The sequence below is a fragment of the Amaranthus tricolor genome, chromosome 14 (genome assembly GCF_026212465.1).
Source record: "Amaranthus tricolor cultivar Red isolate AtriRed21 chromosome 14, ASM2621246v1, whole genome shotgun sequence".
In the NCBI taxonomy this organism is placed as follows: Eukaryota; Viridiplantae; Streptophyta; class Magnoliopsida; order Caryophyllales; family Amaranthaceae; genus Amaranthus; species Amaranthus tricolor.
This window is the reverse complement of record NC_080060.1, coordinates 13,442,773-13,459,584: the sequence shown is the minus strand read 5'-3', so window position 1 is coordinate 13,459,584 and position 16,812 is coordinate 13,442,773. Positions and strand designations below refer to the sequence as shown.

Below are 16,812 nucleotides of genomic sequence, written 5' to 3'. Positions count from 1 at the left end.
TCACGAGGAAGCTTTAAAGGACTCCGAATGGGTCGTAGCCATGCAAGATGAATTGAACGAGTTTGAAAGAAATAAAGTATGGCACTTAGAACCCAAACCAAAACACAAGAAGGTAATTGGTTTGAAATGGGTATTTCGGAATAAGCTAGATGAACATGGAATAATAGTGAGAAACAAAGCAAGACTCGTGGTCAAATGGTACAATCAACAAGAAGGTATTGATTACACTGAGACTTTTGCTCCAGTAGCAAGGTTAGAGGCTATTAGAATCTTAATTTCTTTTGCTGCATTCATGAACTTTAAACTATATCAAATGGATGTGAAATGTGCTTTCTTAAATGGTTTTCTTGATGAAGAAGTTTTTGTTGAACAACCCCCTGATTTTGAGAACACCTCTAGTCTTGATCATGTCTACAAGCTTGACAAAGCTTTATATGGCTTGAAGCAAGCTCCTAGGCAATGGTATGAAAGATTATCAAAGTTTTTGATTCAAAATAACTTTGTAAGAGGAAAAATTGATAAAACCTTATTCTTTAAGAATAAAGGTTATAATATTTTAGTTGTTCAAATTTATGTTGATGATATTATTTTCGGTGCGACCAATGATTTGTTATGTAAAGAATTTGCCAACCTTATGGGCACAGAATTTGAAATGAGCATGATGGGAGAATTAAATTTCTTCCTTGGTTTGCAAATTAAACAAACTGAAAATGGTATTTTTATTCATCAACAAAAATACATAAAAGAACTTCTTAAGAAGTATGGGCTAAACAACGCTAAAACCAACCATACACCCATGGCTACAAATGTTAGATTAGATGAAGACCTAAAAGGAACTAACGTAGATCAAACAATGTATCGAGGCATGATAGGCTCCTTATTGTATCTAACTGCAAGTAGACCCGATATTTCATTTAGTGTTGGTTTATGTGCTAGATTTCAGTCCAATCCCAAAGAATCACATCTCACAGCAGTAAAACGGATTTTAAGATATTTGAAGGGAACAGACGACTTGTCCCTATTTTATCCTAAAAGTGATGTTTATGATTTAAAAAGTTTTAGTGATGCAGATTATGCAGGTGATCTAGTTAATAGAAAAAGCACGTCAGGTATGGTATAATTTCTTGGTTCATGCTTAGTTCATGGAGTTCCAAGAAACAAAACACGGTTGCATTATCCACAGCCGAAGCTGAATACGTAGCAGCAGCAGCTTGCTGTTCCCACATGCTTTGGATAAAACAGCAACTAAGAGATTTTGGTATTAAAATTGAATGCATTCCTATTTATTGTGATAATACCAGTGCCATATGTATATCTAAAGATCCAGTGCATCACTCACGAGCTAAACATATACATATTAGACATCATTTTCTTAAGGATAATGTAGAAAACAAAAATATTATATTAAAGCATGTTAACACTAATGAACAAGTTGCAGATATTCTGACTAAACCACTTCCAAGAGAACAATATGAAAAGATGAGATTGGAACTTGGTATGATCAAGCTCCACTAAAGTTAGTTGCATATATTTCCCATTGAAGCATCATGAGAATGAAAAGGTCAGGAATCAACCTCAATATCTTGATTGAAAATCAATTATTGAATGGATCAGGTAAACACTTAATAAAGTTTGTACCATGAATGTCTTCTAATTTGCATGTGTTAATCTGATCAGACCAAAGCAGTTGTTCATTATTCTCTTCATATAAAATCTCACAATATCACAATTCATCTCAATACTATCTTATTTTATTTTCATTATTTTTATTTCATATCTCTATAAAAACAGCCAACATAATCAAAAAAAAAGGGGGGAAAACGGTTTTTTCTTCACTCAAGTAATGCAAAGGGCAATAAAGAGATGGGACTTGAAGGAGTAACCGTCACTTCAATCATTTAAACCCCCTCCCTTTACGTCATAACACTACACTCCCCCAAACCTTTCTCTCAACCTCTCACTCAAGAAACCGTCCTTCTCACTTCTCTCAACACTTTCAAAAATTCAAAAATGAAATCCCCAAAATCCTCTAAATCCGGCAAGAAAACTACCAAATCCCGTACACTAGACCAGCCAAAACCACTAAGAGTAGTTCTTCCTCCACCACTACTGAATGTTGCACCACCCACACCAACAGAAACCACACAAGAATCACCCAAACACTCCACTGAACCCACAGGTACCAAAAGAAAGATTCCATCACCAAAAGGTGGTTCATCTTCTAGAGTAGTTAAGCGTTCGAAGCATGTTGATTCAAACAGTGCCGAAGAAGTTTCAAAGGAGATGACAGTAGGGTTCGGGTTGGATAAGTATTGGTATGATTCTACTCACTTTTCTAAATTGCATGACATTTTAAAAAATCAAGAATGGGAATCATTGATGTCCACTTTCAGTTACAATTCCATTTTTCCAAACCTAATGAGAGAATTTATTTTAAATTTCTCTAATGATGATGGAATGTGTTCTAGTATTGTTAAAAATGTTAAAATTTAATTTAACAGTGCTTTATTGGGGGAATGGTTTAATGTTCCCAATGTTGGTTTTGATACATATTATATTGGGTCGAAGATTGCATTTTCTGGCATCAATGAACGAACAATTCTAAAATTTTTAGGGGTTGATCAAAAGAAGGGGAAGATCAGTCACAATGTTCTGTCTCCTATGCATAAATTGTTGTACAATGTTGCTCGCAGATTCATTTTACCACGAAACTCAAAACGTAGTCAAGTGAGTTTGCGTGACGCCACTTTAACTTACTGCTTGGAAAAACATATTAAAATAAATTTTCCTTCATTGATGATCTCTCATTTATCAGACTGCATTGAAAAGAAAAGTTTCATTGGTTATGAAGGGTTGCTAACCTAGATTTTTAGAAAATTTGAGGTCCCATTGGAAGGGTTGGAGTTCCCAATGGGTCCCAACATGAAAATTGGTGCGAAATGTTTACAAAACTTGCATTTAAAATTGAATGATGAGGGGATATTGATGCATGAGGAGGTTGTAGAATTTGGATCTGAAGAAGAAGGGGCTGAAGAAGTTGAAGAGGAAAAGGAGAACAAGGAGAATAAGAAAGAAAAGGAACAATATTCTGTTCCCTCTGAAAATATTGAAACATCTGAAAAAGGGGAACAGGACGGAGCTGCAAGTAAGGGGAAAAGGAAGAACAGAATGAAGCCTTGGATGATAATGTTCCTCACAATCTCTGCAGTGATTCCAGTGATGAAGAGATTGTGTTGGCTATGAGGAAAAAGGCTAAGTCAATACAAAGGAAGAGTAGGGGGTTGGCCTTGAAACGCAAGGCTACTGTGGTTGATGAAACCACATCTGACACCATACCTAAGCCAACACCTAATGAACCTTCCTCTCCCAAGCCAGCCACTCCACCACAACATCAAATACCATCACCACCACAATCACCTATCCAGTTTACACCACCACAATCACACACTTCACCTAATATTGGTTGTACTAACTTTGACTCTGTTCCTGCAGCTTCTTCAAATTCCATTCTCTCCAAGCTCCTTGATCTACAGTCTCAATTCACTGCCTTTCAAGATGAAATTCGCGTCTCTCTTGCCTCAATTGTTGATCAACTTACCCTGATGGAAAACCGTCTTGGTGCAAAGTTGGACACTGTTGAAGTGCAGACCGAATACATTGATGAAGAAGAGACCGCCCCTTGATCCCTCTCCTCAAAATTTTAATGATTTGTTGGATGTGACACTTATCAAACAATTTCTCTTTCTGTTGTTGTACCATCTGGGGTACAACATTGTATCTGTTTGTTGAACAATTACTACATTTTCTTTTCTTGCTTTTATTTTCATGGTCTGTGATGCTTAACTCTATGCAGATTTGAATTGCTTTTCATGGAACTTACTTTCATTTGTTGTTTCTTGCTTTCATCACTGCCAAATCTATATGGTTTGTGCTGAGGTTTGATGCCCCCCAATTCTTTTTGATTGATGACAAAAGGGGAAAAAGATGCACAAACTTAAGAGAAGTTGTGAATGCACAGTCTCCATATCTTGATAGATTGATTTTGCTCTTTAATGGAAATTATTGCATACTGTGATCTGCTAAGGGCTTAAAATATCATTATCTAAGTTGATCTGTGCTGTTAAGTTTAATTGTTGTTTAATTGTTCTAAATTTTTCATATTATTTGTTAATTTGTGTTAGTTTAAACTATTTTTGTGTTAGTTTAATTATTTTTGTTATGTTTTTGTTTGGAGTAAATTGTTCTACTATGAGTGCTTGGTAAATTATATTGTAACGAGTTAATTTACTAAGTTATTTGGAGTTACTTTAATCTCTAGTATACTCTAAGAATTTTGCTTTACTCTATTTTACTTAAGTTTGTTTATAAAGTTTGTCTTCATCAAAAAGGGGGAATTTGTTGGCCTCTTAGGTTTTGATGATGACTTCACTTCTAAATAAACAAACATGTTTTAGAGATTGTTTTGTAGGTGAATATCCGATTTTGCTAATCGTTGATGAAGCCTATGACTTGGTTCGTGGAAGTTGTACATGTCTCAAATATCCAAGAAGTTGGACAATTGCTTTAGAAGTCAGTTTACTGTTCCTAGAGTTAAAGTCCTGACGAAAGTTGTAGATGGAGACAGTGCGCTGTTCCCCACGATACAAGTCTGAAGAAAACATTGACTGGAAGTTACAAAAATTACGTTTTCTGTGTTTAGTTAATGTAAAAGGTTAAAAGTTTAATTAGTTGCTTAATTAAATTAATTTATTAATTGGCAAAAAGTTTTTTTTTTTAAACGCCTAAAAATATGGAGAAGACTTATTCCTCACTTTGAATTAGTCTCCTATAAATTCGGACACCCAAGAGATTTATTCTCTACTTTGAACAAGTCTCCTATAATTTAGGATCTTCCTAGTGACTCATGTACTATTAACCGAACAAGAAAACCGCAGTCATTTTTCCACCTCTACTTTCAATAACTTCCCAATTTTCTTTGGGAGCAAGTAAGTAAATGGAAGTTATGGGGTGAGTGCACTACATGGAAATCGTGGGTTGAGTGCACTGATGGCTGTTCCCTTTATAAACGAGGGAAGCTACGCTCAACCGATATCCATCTAAGAGTGTCCTTAAGGTGAGATCAAAAGAAGAAAAATATTTTGTTCATGAATTTGCCAATTAATTCATTATATTTTTCTTGAGCAACTACTTAATTTTAATCTTCTTAAGAATTGGCCTTGTAAGGGTAATTGAGTGTTTTTGTTGTAACTAGACTTAAAGGAAGTCTAGGGGAATAGAGAAGCTTCAAGAGAAGCGTGAGAAGAGAAAGAGAAGGAGAAAAGAAGAGAAGAGAAATAGGCCTAGAGTAGAGAAGCTTCAAGTGAAGCATATTTGTTTTATGTAATTGTAATTGATTGCCTAAAACATAGTGAGAATTTTGAAATCCCGGGGGGTCGTGGTTTTTCCTTCTTATTAGGCCAAGAAGGTTTCCACGTAAAATCTTTGTCTCCTTTTATTATTTTTCTTTTCGTTTTTGAGTTTAAGTTTTGTTCTTTACTTGATACAATTCCGCAAAAATTAGAGGCAAAAATCTTAAACCTAATACACAACAATTCACCCCCCCTCTTGTTGCATTCGATCATCTATTAGCATTCCTACAGTATGTACACGCAGCGTGGTTCGCATTAGTCCGATGTATCATATAGTAATGGTATACAAAAGTAAATCATGGATATATAGTACGAATAATGTTATTCTTCGAATAAATAATTTTTATACATTGTTTTGATAAGCAGAGGTAGTATGACTTCACTAACCTTAAAGTGGACGTAGTATGACGTCAATTGGTGGAAATGAATTACTCGCGGTATATGGGGGCATTATGAGCCACCGCGGGGGTATGCATACTTAACCATAGGCACCGAAGTAAGGCGAGTGTCTATGGTAGAGACTTGCTGAGGGGTTAGCTCCCCCTAATGTATTGTCTCACTTATGGAGATTGGAGTGTACCGGCAGTATGGCTGGATAGTACAGCAGTATGGCTGACTAATCTTTACATGAAAATAATTATTCTTAATTAGCATGATCGAAGCGTACGGTTCTGTGAATTGTCAGCTATTAAATTAAAACTTACTCTTGTGTTATTATTTATTGGTATGCGACGATTGCTGACGTGTACTTTTGGTCTTAACGACCCTGCGATGATGTTGTTTCCTATCTGGGCAATGACTAGCAGTAAGTTAAGTTGCAGGTCTGGGGAGTGAGGATTGTCCCTTGGAGAAATAAATCGTTAGGATACAGAAGTCTTGATAAGAACTTCTAATAAAGTTTAAAGAATATTTGGTTTTATGAGGCGATTTCGTTCTCAAGTTGTAATAAGTAGATTTAATTTTTCGTTCTTATCCGCTGCTAAGAATTTCTTATATCTAGTAGTTCATAATAACACTAATAGAACTCGATCCGCAAGCTTCCCTTAATTTGAAACCCGTTTTAAACTGTTTTCTAACATCCCGGTTTGACTCGGATTATAGTTGTCTCGTTTTTAAAAGGTCATCTTCCCTTTTCGTACGACCCGAGTTATTCCGAGATGTTACACGGAGTTTGACTCTCAACGATCTCGGTATCCCACTAACCAAGGAAATGATGGAAATTTATCACAGACAGGAATAGCCTTCAACACCTCCCAATATTCCAATGTTCTTCCAAAAACGACTCACGAAGCTCTCTGGGATCCGAAATGGAAAAAGGGCAATGAAGGAAGAAATTTTTTCTCTTAAGAAAAATGAAACATAGGAAAAGTGTAAGTTGCCAAGAGGAAAGAAGGCAGTTGGATGCAGATGGGTATACACAATCAAATATTTGGCTGATAGTACTATTGAACCGTACAAAGCAAGACTGATAGCACAAGGGTATACTCAGACCTATGGGGTGGATTATTCTGAAACTTTCTCACCGGTGATAAAATCAACACAAGCCGAGTCATATTCTCAATAGTTGCAAACAAAGGTTGGCCACTACACCAGTTCGGTGTGTAAAAAACTTTTCTACATGGATAGATAGAGGAAGAGTTATATATGAAAGCTCCCACAGCTTTTTCTAGTGACTTTACTCCAAGAGAGGGTGTAAACTGAACAAAGCATTATATGGACTAAAACAATCTCCGAGATTCACTGCAGCTATGACAAAGTTTGGCTATAAACAAAGCAACTTTAACCATACTTTGTTCCTTAAGAGACAAAATGATCGTATTACGTGCCTAATTATCTATGTGGATGAAATGATCATTACTGGGGATGATGAAGCGAAAATATGTGCCCTCAAGAAGCAACTATCTCGATAATTTTAAATGAAAGACTTAGGACGACTGGAGTATTTTCTTGGCATTGAAGTATTGAGTTCAAGAGGAGGTATCTTCATTAGCCAACGGAAGTATATACTTGACTTGCTAGCTAAAACAGGTATGCTAGATTGTAAACCTGCAGAGACACCTATTATAGCCAATCATGGCCTTTAGATGATCAAAGGAGAAATTTTTGTAGACAGAGGGCAGTATCAGAGAATGGTAGGGAAGCTCATCTCTCTCTCACACACGACCAGACATTGCATATACAGTTGGAGTAGTAAGCAAGTTCATGCATCAACCACAGATACAACATATGACAACAATCATGAAGATCCTAAGGTACCTGAAGGGTACAAGTAGCAGAGGCATTTTATTTAGGAAAAATGATCACTCAGACCTTCTAGCTTATACTGATGCGGATTAGGCATGTGATCGAGATGATAGGAGATCTACTTTTTTGTACTTTACATTGGTTAGGGGAAGTCATATTACATGGAAAAGTAAGAAACAAAAGGTTGTTGCTTTGTCAATTGCAGAAGCAGAGTTTCATGGTATTGCAAAAGGAGTTCTTAAGTCAAATGGCTAAATAAGCTCCTAACTGAATTAGGTTTCCCACTGAAGAAAGCGTGAAAATTTTGTGATAATAAAGCAGTATCTCTGAAAACCCAGTTCAACATGATCGCACTAAGTATGTTGAGATTGACAAACATTTCATAAAGGAGAAACATGATCACCTTCCCTTTGTAAGATCAAAAGATCAACTGGTAGATATTCTTACGAAGGCCGTTACTTTAGAAGCCTTTGACCAAACATTGTGCAAGTTAGATATTGGTGACTCGAAGACCAAATTTGAGGGGGAGTGTAGGAAAGTAAATATTTAGAAAATATTTAGGAAGCAATATTATTTTGTGATTATTCTCTTTTATTTAGTTTCTTAGATTAGTTTTGCCATTCTTGTATAAATCGGGACTATTGTCTTTTTGATTATTTATTAAAAACCAAGTATTCATCATTTCTACTTTATTATTCCGCATTATTACTTTCTTCATCTCTTTATTTTCTCAAATAGTCGTTAAAATAGAAAACCTAGTTACTAATGCATCCACACAACGCCTGACTCAAAATTCTAACTATGGAAGGCAACGGTAGACAATAGTCATCTTAATATCGACTAATAAGTATTTTTTGTTTTATTAGATTATATTATATGTACATTTAGTAGTTTTTTAGTAACATCTCTTACTTTAGTTTTTGAATTTTATTCTCTTTCCTTTAAGAATTTAAACTTTTTTTCGTTTTACGGGTCATGACATCCTCATATTCTCTTTTTATGCACCCAAACATAATGCATAGTTGAGACTTGAGTACATAATGGACATATCATGTTATTTGTGCTTACATAAGTGAATTTCTTTCATGTATTTTTTTTCAATTTGCCAGAAAGCTTGTAATACAATCTAGATAAACCACGAGTACACGATGTTCCACAAACATTAACAATTGGTTAGCTTAAAAAAAATCAGATTCTAAAGAGCAATTAAAGGCTTTGTAGCAACATACAAATTTTGTTAATAGGAAAGTGAAAGAGCCTATTTTTCTTATTCCAACTCCATGCCCTTTGTTTCTTGGTAGTAACAGTCACCAATGATGAAGTTATTAGTTGCAGCTGGTGCACTCACCATGACATTTGAAGGCCTCAGTTCCCTCCCATGGATCATTGTCACGTATTAATAGTACGAGAAAGATTGCTCACAAGGACCGGGATTATGGAGTGGCATCTACTTGAGCTGGTTAATAGCTCAACAACTGTATTTTCGGGTCATGGGGAGGGCTGCGGGTCATACGGGTTGCGGGACATGTCATAAGTCAAATATTTTTTATGTGGGTCGTTAACGAGCTTTATGATGTAATGGATCCATATGGGTCAATGCAACATATAAATTGTTGCTTAGCATCGGATACATCAATAGATCCTTGTACTTTTGCAAAACCCTTAGGGTGTTTGGCATATGGGATTTCAAGGAGGGAATAGGACGTTTGCCTAAAAAAAGGTTCAAGTCTTTGTTTGTTTTAAGGGGAATGCAAATAAGAAATAAGATTAAAAAATGAGAAAGTCCCTAAGAAAAATGCCTTGGGGGGAAGGATGATATTTTAGTTGAGACTTTCATTCTTATATGTTTCATCAAAGTCTTTAACATGACAAACAAAGGATAAGACTTTTTATTTTAAAAGTCTCATCTTAAAAGTCTCATATTAAATTCTCACAAGTCCTCTTCCATTGTGCCAAACACCCCTTTATTATTTGATTGACTCATTGACTGTTATAAACCCTGAATTAAAAAAATCATTCGCATTAAGGTTTAACACCTAAAAGTTATGAACGAAAAATGATAAAAACAAATATAATGTATGTGCTGATTATAAGAAGGAAAATTTACCCTTTCTAACCTTTTTAATTACAATGTATGTGCTGAATTTTAGAAGAAAAATCCATCCCTTTTGTGCTTCAATATTTCGGTTGTCTTTAAAGATGAATGTAATCTTGATTTTCCTAACGGGGGAAAAGATCTTTTTAATTACCCCTTTTGTGTGTTCAATGCACCTAACGGGGGAAAAGATCTTGAAACTATGGTCCAATGAGGACGTTGTATTCCTAAGTGAGGGTGAGTGTGATACCCCGAATTGAGATTTGAAAAGGATTAATAGACTACTTATATCAACAAGATGCATCTTCTTTTCATGGGCGCCCATTTGCTAAGAAAGTTTTCCTAGGCGCACCAGTGAAGACAAAGTGCGCTGGAAAGACTTGTATTGATCTGTGGGGCCAATCTACAGTATCTATGATTAGTCACCGACGGTCCGAGGAGCCAGGATGTTACACTTTGTCACTAAGATCACCCCTTCCTTGAGACTTTCCCCTTCCTTGATATTATGTATTCTTGGTTTTCCATCTATTAGAGCCCTCACTATACAAGTCATCCCCAACTTTTTTTCTCCCTTTCTTCTCACCATGAACCTATCATTCACTCTCAACGCCGCCAATGCTTGATCAATAATGATAGAATCCCTACCTATGAGCAATGTTTGATCTATATTTCTATAATCCTTGGGAAGTGAAGCCAATAGGACTAAGCTTGCTCCTCATTCGTCAACTTCTCATCCGCCAACTCCTCATTCACATTCATCAACTGGCTCATCAATTTGTTGAATGTGTTTTATGTAGTCTTGCATTGTTGTATTATGCTTTAAGTAATTATACATGATTTCAGGTGCAATAGCAAATTGAATTATGCTTACCACTTTTTTCTTTATTAATGTTCGTCTTCCCTCCTCGATATGATTTGGCCTCTCCTTCTCAAGCGCATCATTGATTCCTTGTTATACCAAATAATCCTCCACGAAACTCTTTCATATGGCAAATTTTACTTTTCCATCAAACAATCGAAGATGAAACTTTCCCCCTTCACTCATCTTGCTTTCTCACACAATAACCTCGCTTTCCCTCACTAATTTTCCCAAAATGCACTCTTCGCTCTGATACTAATTGAAATGAAAGCTTTAAAAGACATTTACAAATGAAAAAACAAGATGAGAACAACAATCAAAAAACAATAGGAAAGATGAACAAAATGATATATAAGGTATCTTAGATACCTCTCAGTTCAACAATAATTTATTTATAATACAATATATAAATAACCCTCCCTATCTTGAGAACAACCTTTTGACATCACAAATACTAACTCAAAAAACTCTTTTGGTTAACGCCCTTGCCCCTCACTTGTGTACTAGCCCTCTCAACTATGTTGTATGTTGTGTTGTGAAAATCTAAAAATGTGCATGCCCTATATATATATATATAAGCTATACTAAATTCTTGAATTATACAATAACTCTACATTAAACATAACAATAAACTCAAGCAAAATGCCCCCTATAATGCCCTAAACATATGAAAATTAAACGTTAGAAGCATCCTAGGCTGCTGCTCGAATGATCCACCCATGTGCTCAAACGAGTCGCCTAATCTGTGAGCCACTGCCTACTGCCTGCATATGTGCTCAAACGAGCATGCAATATGCTCGAATGAGCACCCTTTTCTGGTGCCTTTTATTTGTTGTTTTCGTGTTGCCTTGTTCAAGCAATCACCTTCCCATGCCTTGCCTCGTTCAAGACACGGTTCAATACTTTAGTGAAGTCACATTTGCCCCACATCGATAATGTCATAAAAATGTAAAAACATCACAACTCGACGCATCCACATTGTTAAGAGTTTTGACACTTGCATTAACATGATCGGTGTAAGCCCAATGCATATATGGAAGAGAAATAAGCAATCTCTTAGACAGACTCACATTGCTCTTACCGAAGAGCTCAAATTATTAAGAAATGGAGGCAATTAATTCATTTAATCTTTGAATTAACACAATGAACAAGCTTAAGAGCTATTTGGTATCAATTGTGTAAACGGAATGGAATGGAATAAATTACTTAAAAATTTAAGAACTCTATATGACATTACTCTTGCCAACAAACATTAAGACCATTCGTAGGTGTAAATTTCTTCATCACAAAGGAGAGAGAATAGAAATGTATGATTATGGAGGTAAGTTGAAAATTTTCAAGAAAAGGAGAGAGAAAAATAGGTATGGTTGATTAAGGTAGTAAGTTAAACTTTGAATTATTATAAGGTAGTATGATTATGGATCATAATGTCCGGGAGTGACGGTGAATGTTGTTGCATTCCTAGTTGAGGACGACCCCGGCATATTCTCAGGCTGTTCATCGGCAAAGATTATATAGGCTGATACAAGAGCATTGTCTTCGGCGATAGTCCACGCTTGGTTTTTCCTTTGTGCAGATGTATTATTGAGTTGCACTTCCGAAACAATTTCGACTTCATCATCGTCAATCTCTTCAAGATGTTGTGCTCCTGCTAATTCTTCAACATGTTCACCACTTAACTCAATTGGAGTAGCATTGCTACTACAAACTCCACCTGGAGATTGATTCATATTTTGAGTTAAATGTTCTGATATAGGGAAAAAAGGGGTATTACCAAAAGATTGTTGATATGATTGGGAATTTTGAGGAAAATTTGGTTGTATTGGTGGAATATTATTGAAATTTGTTGGTCTTGGTTGACTATTACACCATTGAAAAAATGCAGCTTGAATTTGAGGATTATTCAACATATTAGGGTCAACAGGAGGATTAGATTGGTTAAATTGAAAGTTTGAATTGTTAGGAAAATTCGGGTTATGGCCGTAATTAGAATTATTACGATCCATATTGAAGACTCTAAGAAATTGGAAGTAAAATGGAGAAAAATAAACTTGAAAATATGGAGATTAGAATAATTTATGTGTTTAAGAGTATTAACTGAAAATGAAAGTATGTGAAAATATGGAAAACTTATACTCATTTTATAGATAGGGAAAAAAATTTTATGACCGTTGGTGTTTTCAGTTTTTCCAAATGTATTACCGTTTACAAATTATGGTAGTTTTTTATTTTTTAGACATATAAAAATACCCACCCACCCATAATCTGACAAGTGGCGTCATTTCCTTGCTCAACAAAAGCAATATTACCGTTGCAAAGCCATGAACTTCAAAAATATGTTACCCATTGCACTGTTTCTTTCCTCTTTTCAGTATTTTTTTTGGCTTCTTGTACAACTTGTGCTCGTGGGCCGAGGAGCCTTCTCCTTTCCATGGAAAGGAATACCCAATTCCTTTTTCTAACAGGATCCTCAAACTTATTTTTACATTGTTATTCATCAAGATAAGTACAAGATAAGGGAGCTAAAAGGAGAGTAGTCCTCAACAATGTTGGTGCTCTTATGATGATATTGGGAGCTTGGTCATGAGTCATCAATTGTTAAAGGTATTTGTTACAACTAAACTTAGAGAAGTAATGGAGTTAACGGTTCCTGACAGCAAAACAAACACTAAGTAACGGTTTTCTTTAATTGTTTCCGTTTCCATCCCTAAAAAAACACGTACCAAACACCCCCTTACTATGTCTTTAATTAATTTCATTTGATTATCACAGAAAGGCTAAAAATTAAAATGACATATAAAATTAAATTTAAAGCCAGAAAAATTAAAGAAAAATGAAAATACATTTTTACCTATCATTTCTGCATTTGCTCTATGGCGTCGTAAACTAATTCTTACAAATGGCGCAGGCGACATAACAAAAAGCAAACACTAGGAAAGATAGGAGATGAAGAAAGATGTTGGCACTTAAAATATCTGAATTTTATCACACCTGAAGCTTCCATGAAAAATACTCTTTGAGACGAGCAATGAACACTTAGGCATGCACAACAACTGCTTTCAACTTGTGACTGAAACAAAATAAAATGAACAATGCTAGATCAACTTTATGTCAAGTAATGGCACAAAAATGTGAATTATTTATGGTGTGAAGAGCGTAATTTTTTCATAGATCACACTAACTGGAAGAAATGTTTTCGATTATTCTCGTTAATTAGGTCTATTCCTGATGCACGTAGTTACTTGTATGATCACCTATCCATGTATTCCTCAATTCTCACCCATTTCATGTCTTACCCATACACAACGTCCAACCATATTTGTGTGTATGCTCACCCTCGTGCTTTCAGACTCTTACGTATCCTTGGGTGAGCTCTTATTTTAAGTGATAGAAGGGTAATACGAACAAAGATGAAATGGTAATGTAGTCTATCTCAAAGGATATCTAAGGAGCTCCTCTTATGGTTGTCAAATTCCGTCCCACCTTCCTCACTTAGTAACAACTGATTTCGCTAATCTCCTTCGACCTATCTTAAATCCACCAAAAGACATGAGATATTAAGGTACATAAAATAAACCTGCAGAGATATGAGCAGCATATCTATCCAAGGATTTCAGACTATAAATAAAATGACAATGATTCAAGTGCATTATTAAGCATCATTGTCCATACCTACATAATATAACACATTCAGATATTATGGACCATCATGATGAGACGTAATTGGAACCAAAACTGTAATGTGTGTTGAGATAGCTTGAAAATTTATACAAGGTAAAAAAGAAAAGAACGAAATCAAGAAAAATGAAAGGAATCAAACTAACGATCTAGTATATTCTATTCAATTGTCATATTTTTTGAGCTTAATACTATGAATGCTACAAGATATTAAAGCAATTCCTAAAGAAAGCACAAAAACAGATATAACCTTGCTGAACATGCAGCAATATGGAGGACACATATCATCAAAACCAGAAAATAAGATGATATTGCTCCATTATCAGAATGAATTTGGGTTCAGATGCGAAATAAAAGTTATCTTGACCTCTGCTGACGAGTATATTCCCAGATAGAAATGGCGCCACTAACATGAACATTGAGTGACCGAACAACCCCTAACTGTGGGATCTCAATGCAAGCATCCAAAATGTGGATTATATCAGCAGGTATTCCTTCTTTTTCACGTCCTAGAACAAGAACCTGCAAGGTAACAGCCTCAGATATATCCTCATTATCAAAATACATCATTTCGTTGCCAAAAAAGAAAATAATAAAGTTAACATTCAACGAGAAAAAGTGTGAAGGTGTTCATTAAGGCCACACTTCCACAAGTTGGCATCATAGTGCAAAAACAAGGCCGCAACACTGCACCGTAACCGTATCATAAGGTTTTGAGTTTACGACCGCGAAATCATCCATATTAACATCAAAATCCATTTTGCGATTGTTATTAGGACTATGACCAAACCCGTATTTTTGTACTATGACTGGCACATCACTAACAAGCCTATACCTACGGCTTAACTAATGAAACATGCGTTTATGGATGCAAATTAGCCAATTTCTGATATAATCCGTAGGTTATTGAGTTTCATGGACATTACCGTTCTTTGGGGGAAGCTGTATTTGTCCAAGGGTGTACTATTAGCAGTTTGCTCCAATCCCAATGTTGCGAAACCTTCTTTCTTCTTTTTCTCCAAATAGTGTTTGATACTATTAACAGGGAGTTCTATGATGGGCACCCACTTCTCAGCAGTCACACTGGCCAAGTAAAAACAAAGACTGAAAATAGTAATCGGTACTATCCAGAAAGCTAAAAAAACACAAGAACCATTTTTGGAAGGTCACAAAAATAAGTTTGAACAAGAATAGAGCAAAATGTCACCCGCATCACTGTATGCGACCATATTGTAAAGATTTTTGAGCTACCGCGACTTCTAAATGCTCAGAATTATAGCTTAGGGACACGCAACGTAACCCAACAGTATCAAGGAGATGGTTTAATTTGGAAAGACAACTAACAACAAAGCACAAGTGGCAGGAATCGCTAACCACTTTTGAGACTAGAATACACACATTATACCACAAAAGAAATTCTACTCAAGACAGTCATATAGAAACCTTATCAGCTGGAATTGTTTGTCTTGTAGCACATTAACATCTGATATGGCCAGACAACTTGCTTTAAAAACCTGCAAAAGACACATGTGAAAATCAAGAAGCAAGAGCAGAAAAGAGAAATTAATGTAGGAAAAAAAGACGAACTTAGGGGAAGATATAAAGGAGAGATCAGAACCAGCAGTACTCAAAAATAAAGTGAAGACCAGTACTTTACCTCACAAGTCCTAGCCAACCCAGCAAGGTTAGGTATACGATCAACAAGGGACGCAACAAGTATGAGTTGTTGACGATTTTCCTTCAAAGTTTTCATTGAAATAATTCTTGACTGCAATATTTGTTCGAGAAGTTGGTCTTCCTTTTCCATTTCTGGTATGAAAGAGTTGAGAGAAGAAAATTAAATTGGTTAAATAGGAAGAACTATCCGGAGTTTGCATGTAGCATTAATTAGGTGCGAAAAGCATATCATACATGTACAGGAAAAGCACCACCAACAACAATGCCAAAGGCTTAATCCAATATTAGGTTGCCTACATGAATTAAAACGAATCAATGTTTACATTGCTGACATAAGTTTTTCTTCATTCAGCCTTATTTAATACTAATTTACAACTAAAAATCAATTCCAATGGTCATTTACATATATTATTCTCCTTCTTTCATTCTTATCCGTTGTCATATGCTCATGTAAATCATGTCTAAGGCACACCAAGACGCGACAGCCCCAGCACATTAGATGGACTAAGCGAGGCATTTCAATGAGGCGCACTTTCTATATTTGCAAGGATTGTGCCGATGGAAAAAACTCCCTCGTTACGTTACTTAACGCCCGTTATGTAACCTATTTGAGATTTGTCATGACTTTAAATCCCGTTATATAACGGTGCATGAATTTTCATGGTAAAAACGTTGCGTTGACCATTACGTAACGTGTAACGCCGTTATTTCACTCCTACAACGTCTCTTCATTAACATTTCATTAATACACATTAACTTTAATTATTAAGATCACTTAAATTATAGTTGCTAAACAAAATAATTGAATTAAGAAATTAGTAATTATCCATTAAAAGTACCTTATATAGCGC

At 35.6% G+C, this 16,812-nt stretch overlaps 1 protein-coding gene across 2 annotated transcripts in view; it reads right to left on the bottom strand.

Annotated features, from left to right (window-relative positions):
- Window positions 1-14,233: 14,233 nt before the first annotated feature.
- The window catches only part of LOC130800073 (uncharacterized), a 47,133-nt gene continuing 44,554 nt past the window's right edge, over window positions 14,234-16,812 (bottom strand). For both annotated transcript variants that reach the window (XM_057663422.1, XM_057663423.1), the window contains 4 exons: window positions 15,942-16,093; window positions 15,728-15,798; window positions 15,211-15,367; window positions 14,234-14,806 (listed from right to left, as the gene is read on the bottom strand). In XM_057663422.1, coding sequence (XP_057519405.1) covers window positions 14,642-14,806; window positions 15,211-15,367; window positions 15,728-15,798; window positions 15,942-16,093 — 545 coding nt within the window. In that variant the 3' untranslated portion in view covers window positions 14,234-14,641. The remainder of the gene's footprint in view (window positions 14,807-15,210; window positions 15,368-15,727; window positions 15,799-15,941; window positions 16,094-16,812) is intronic.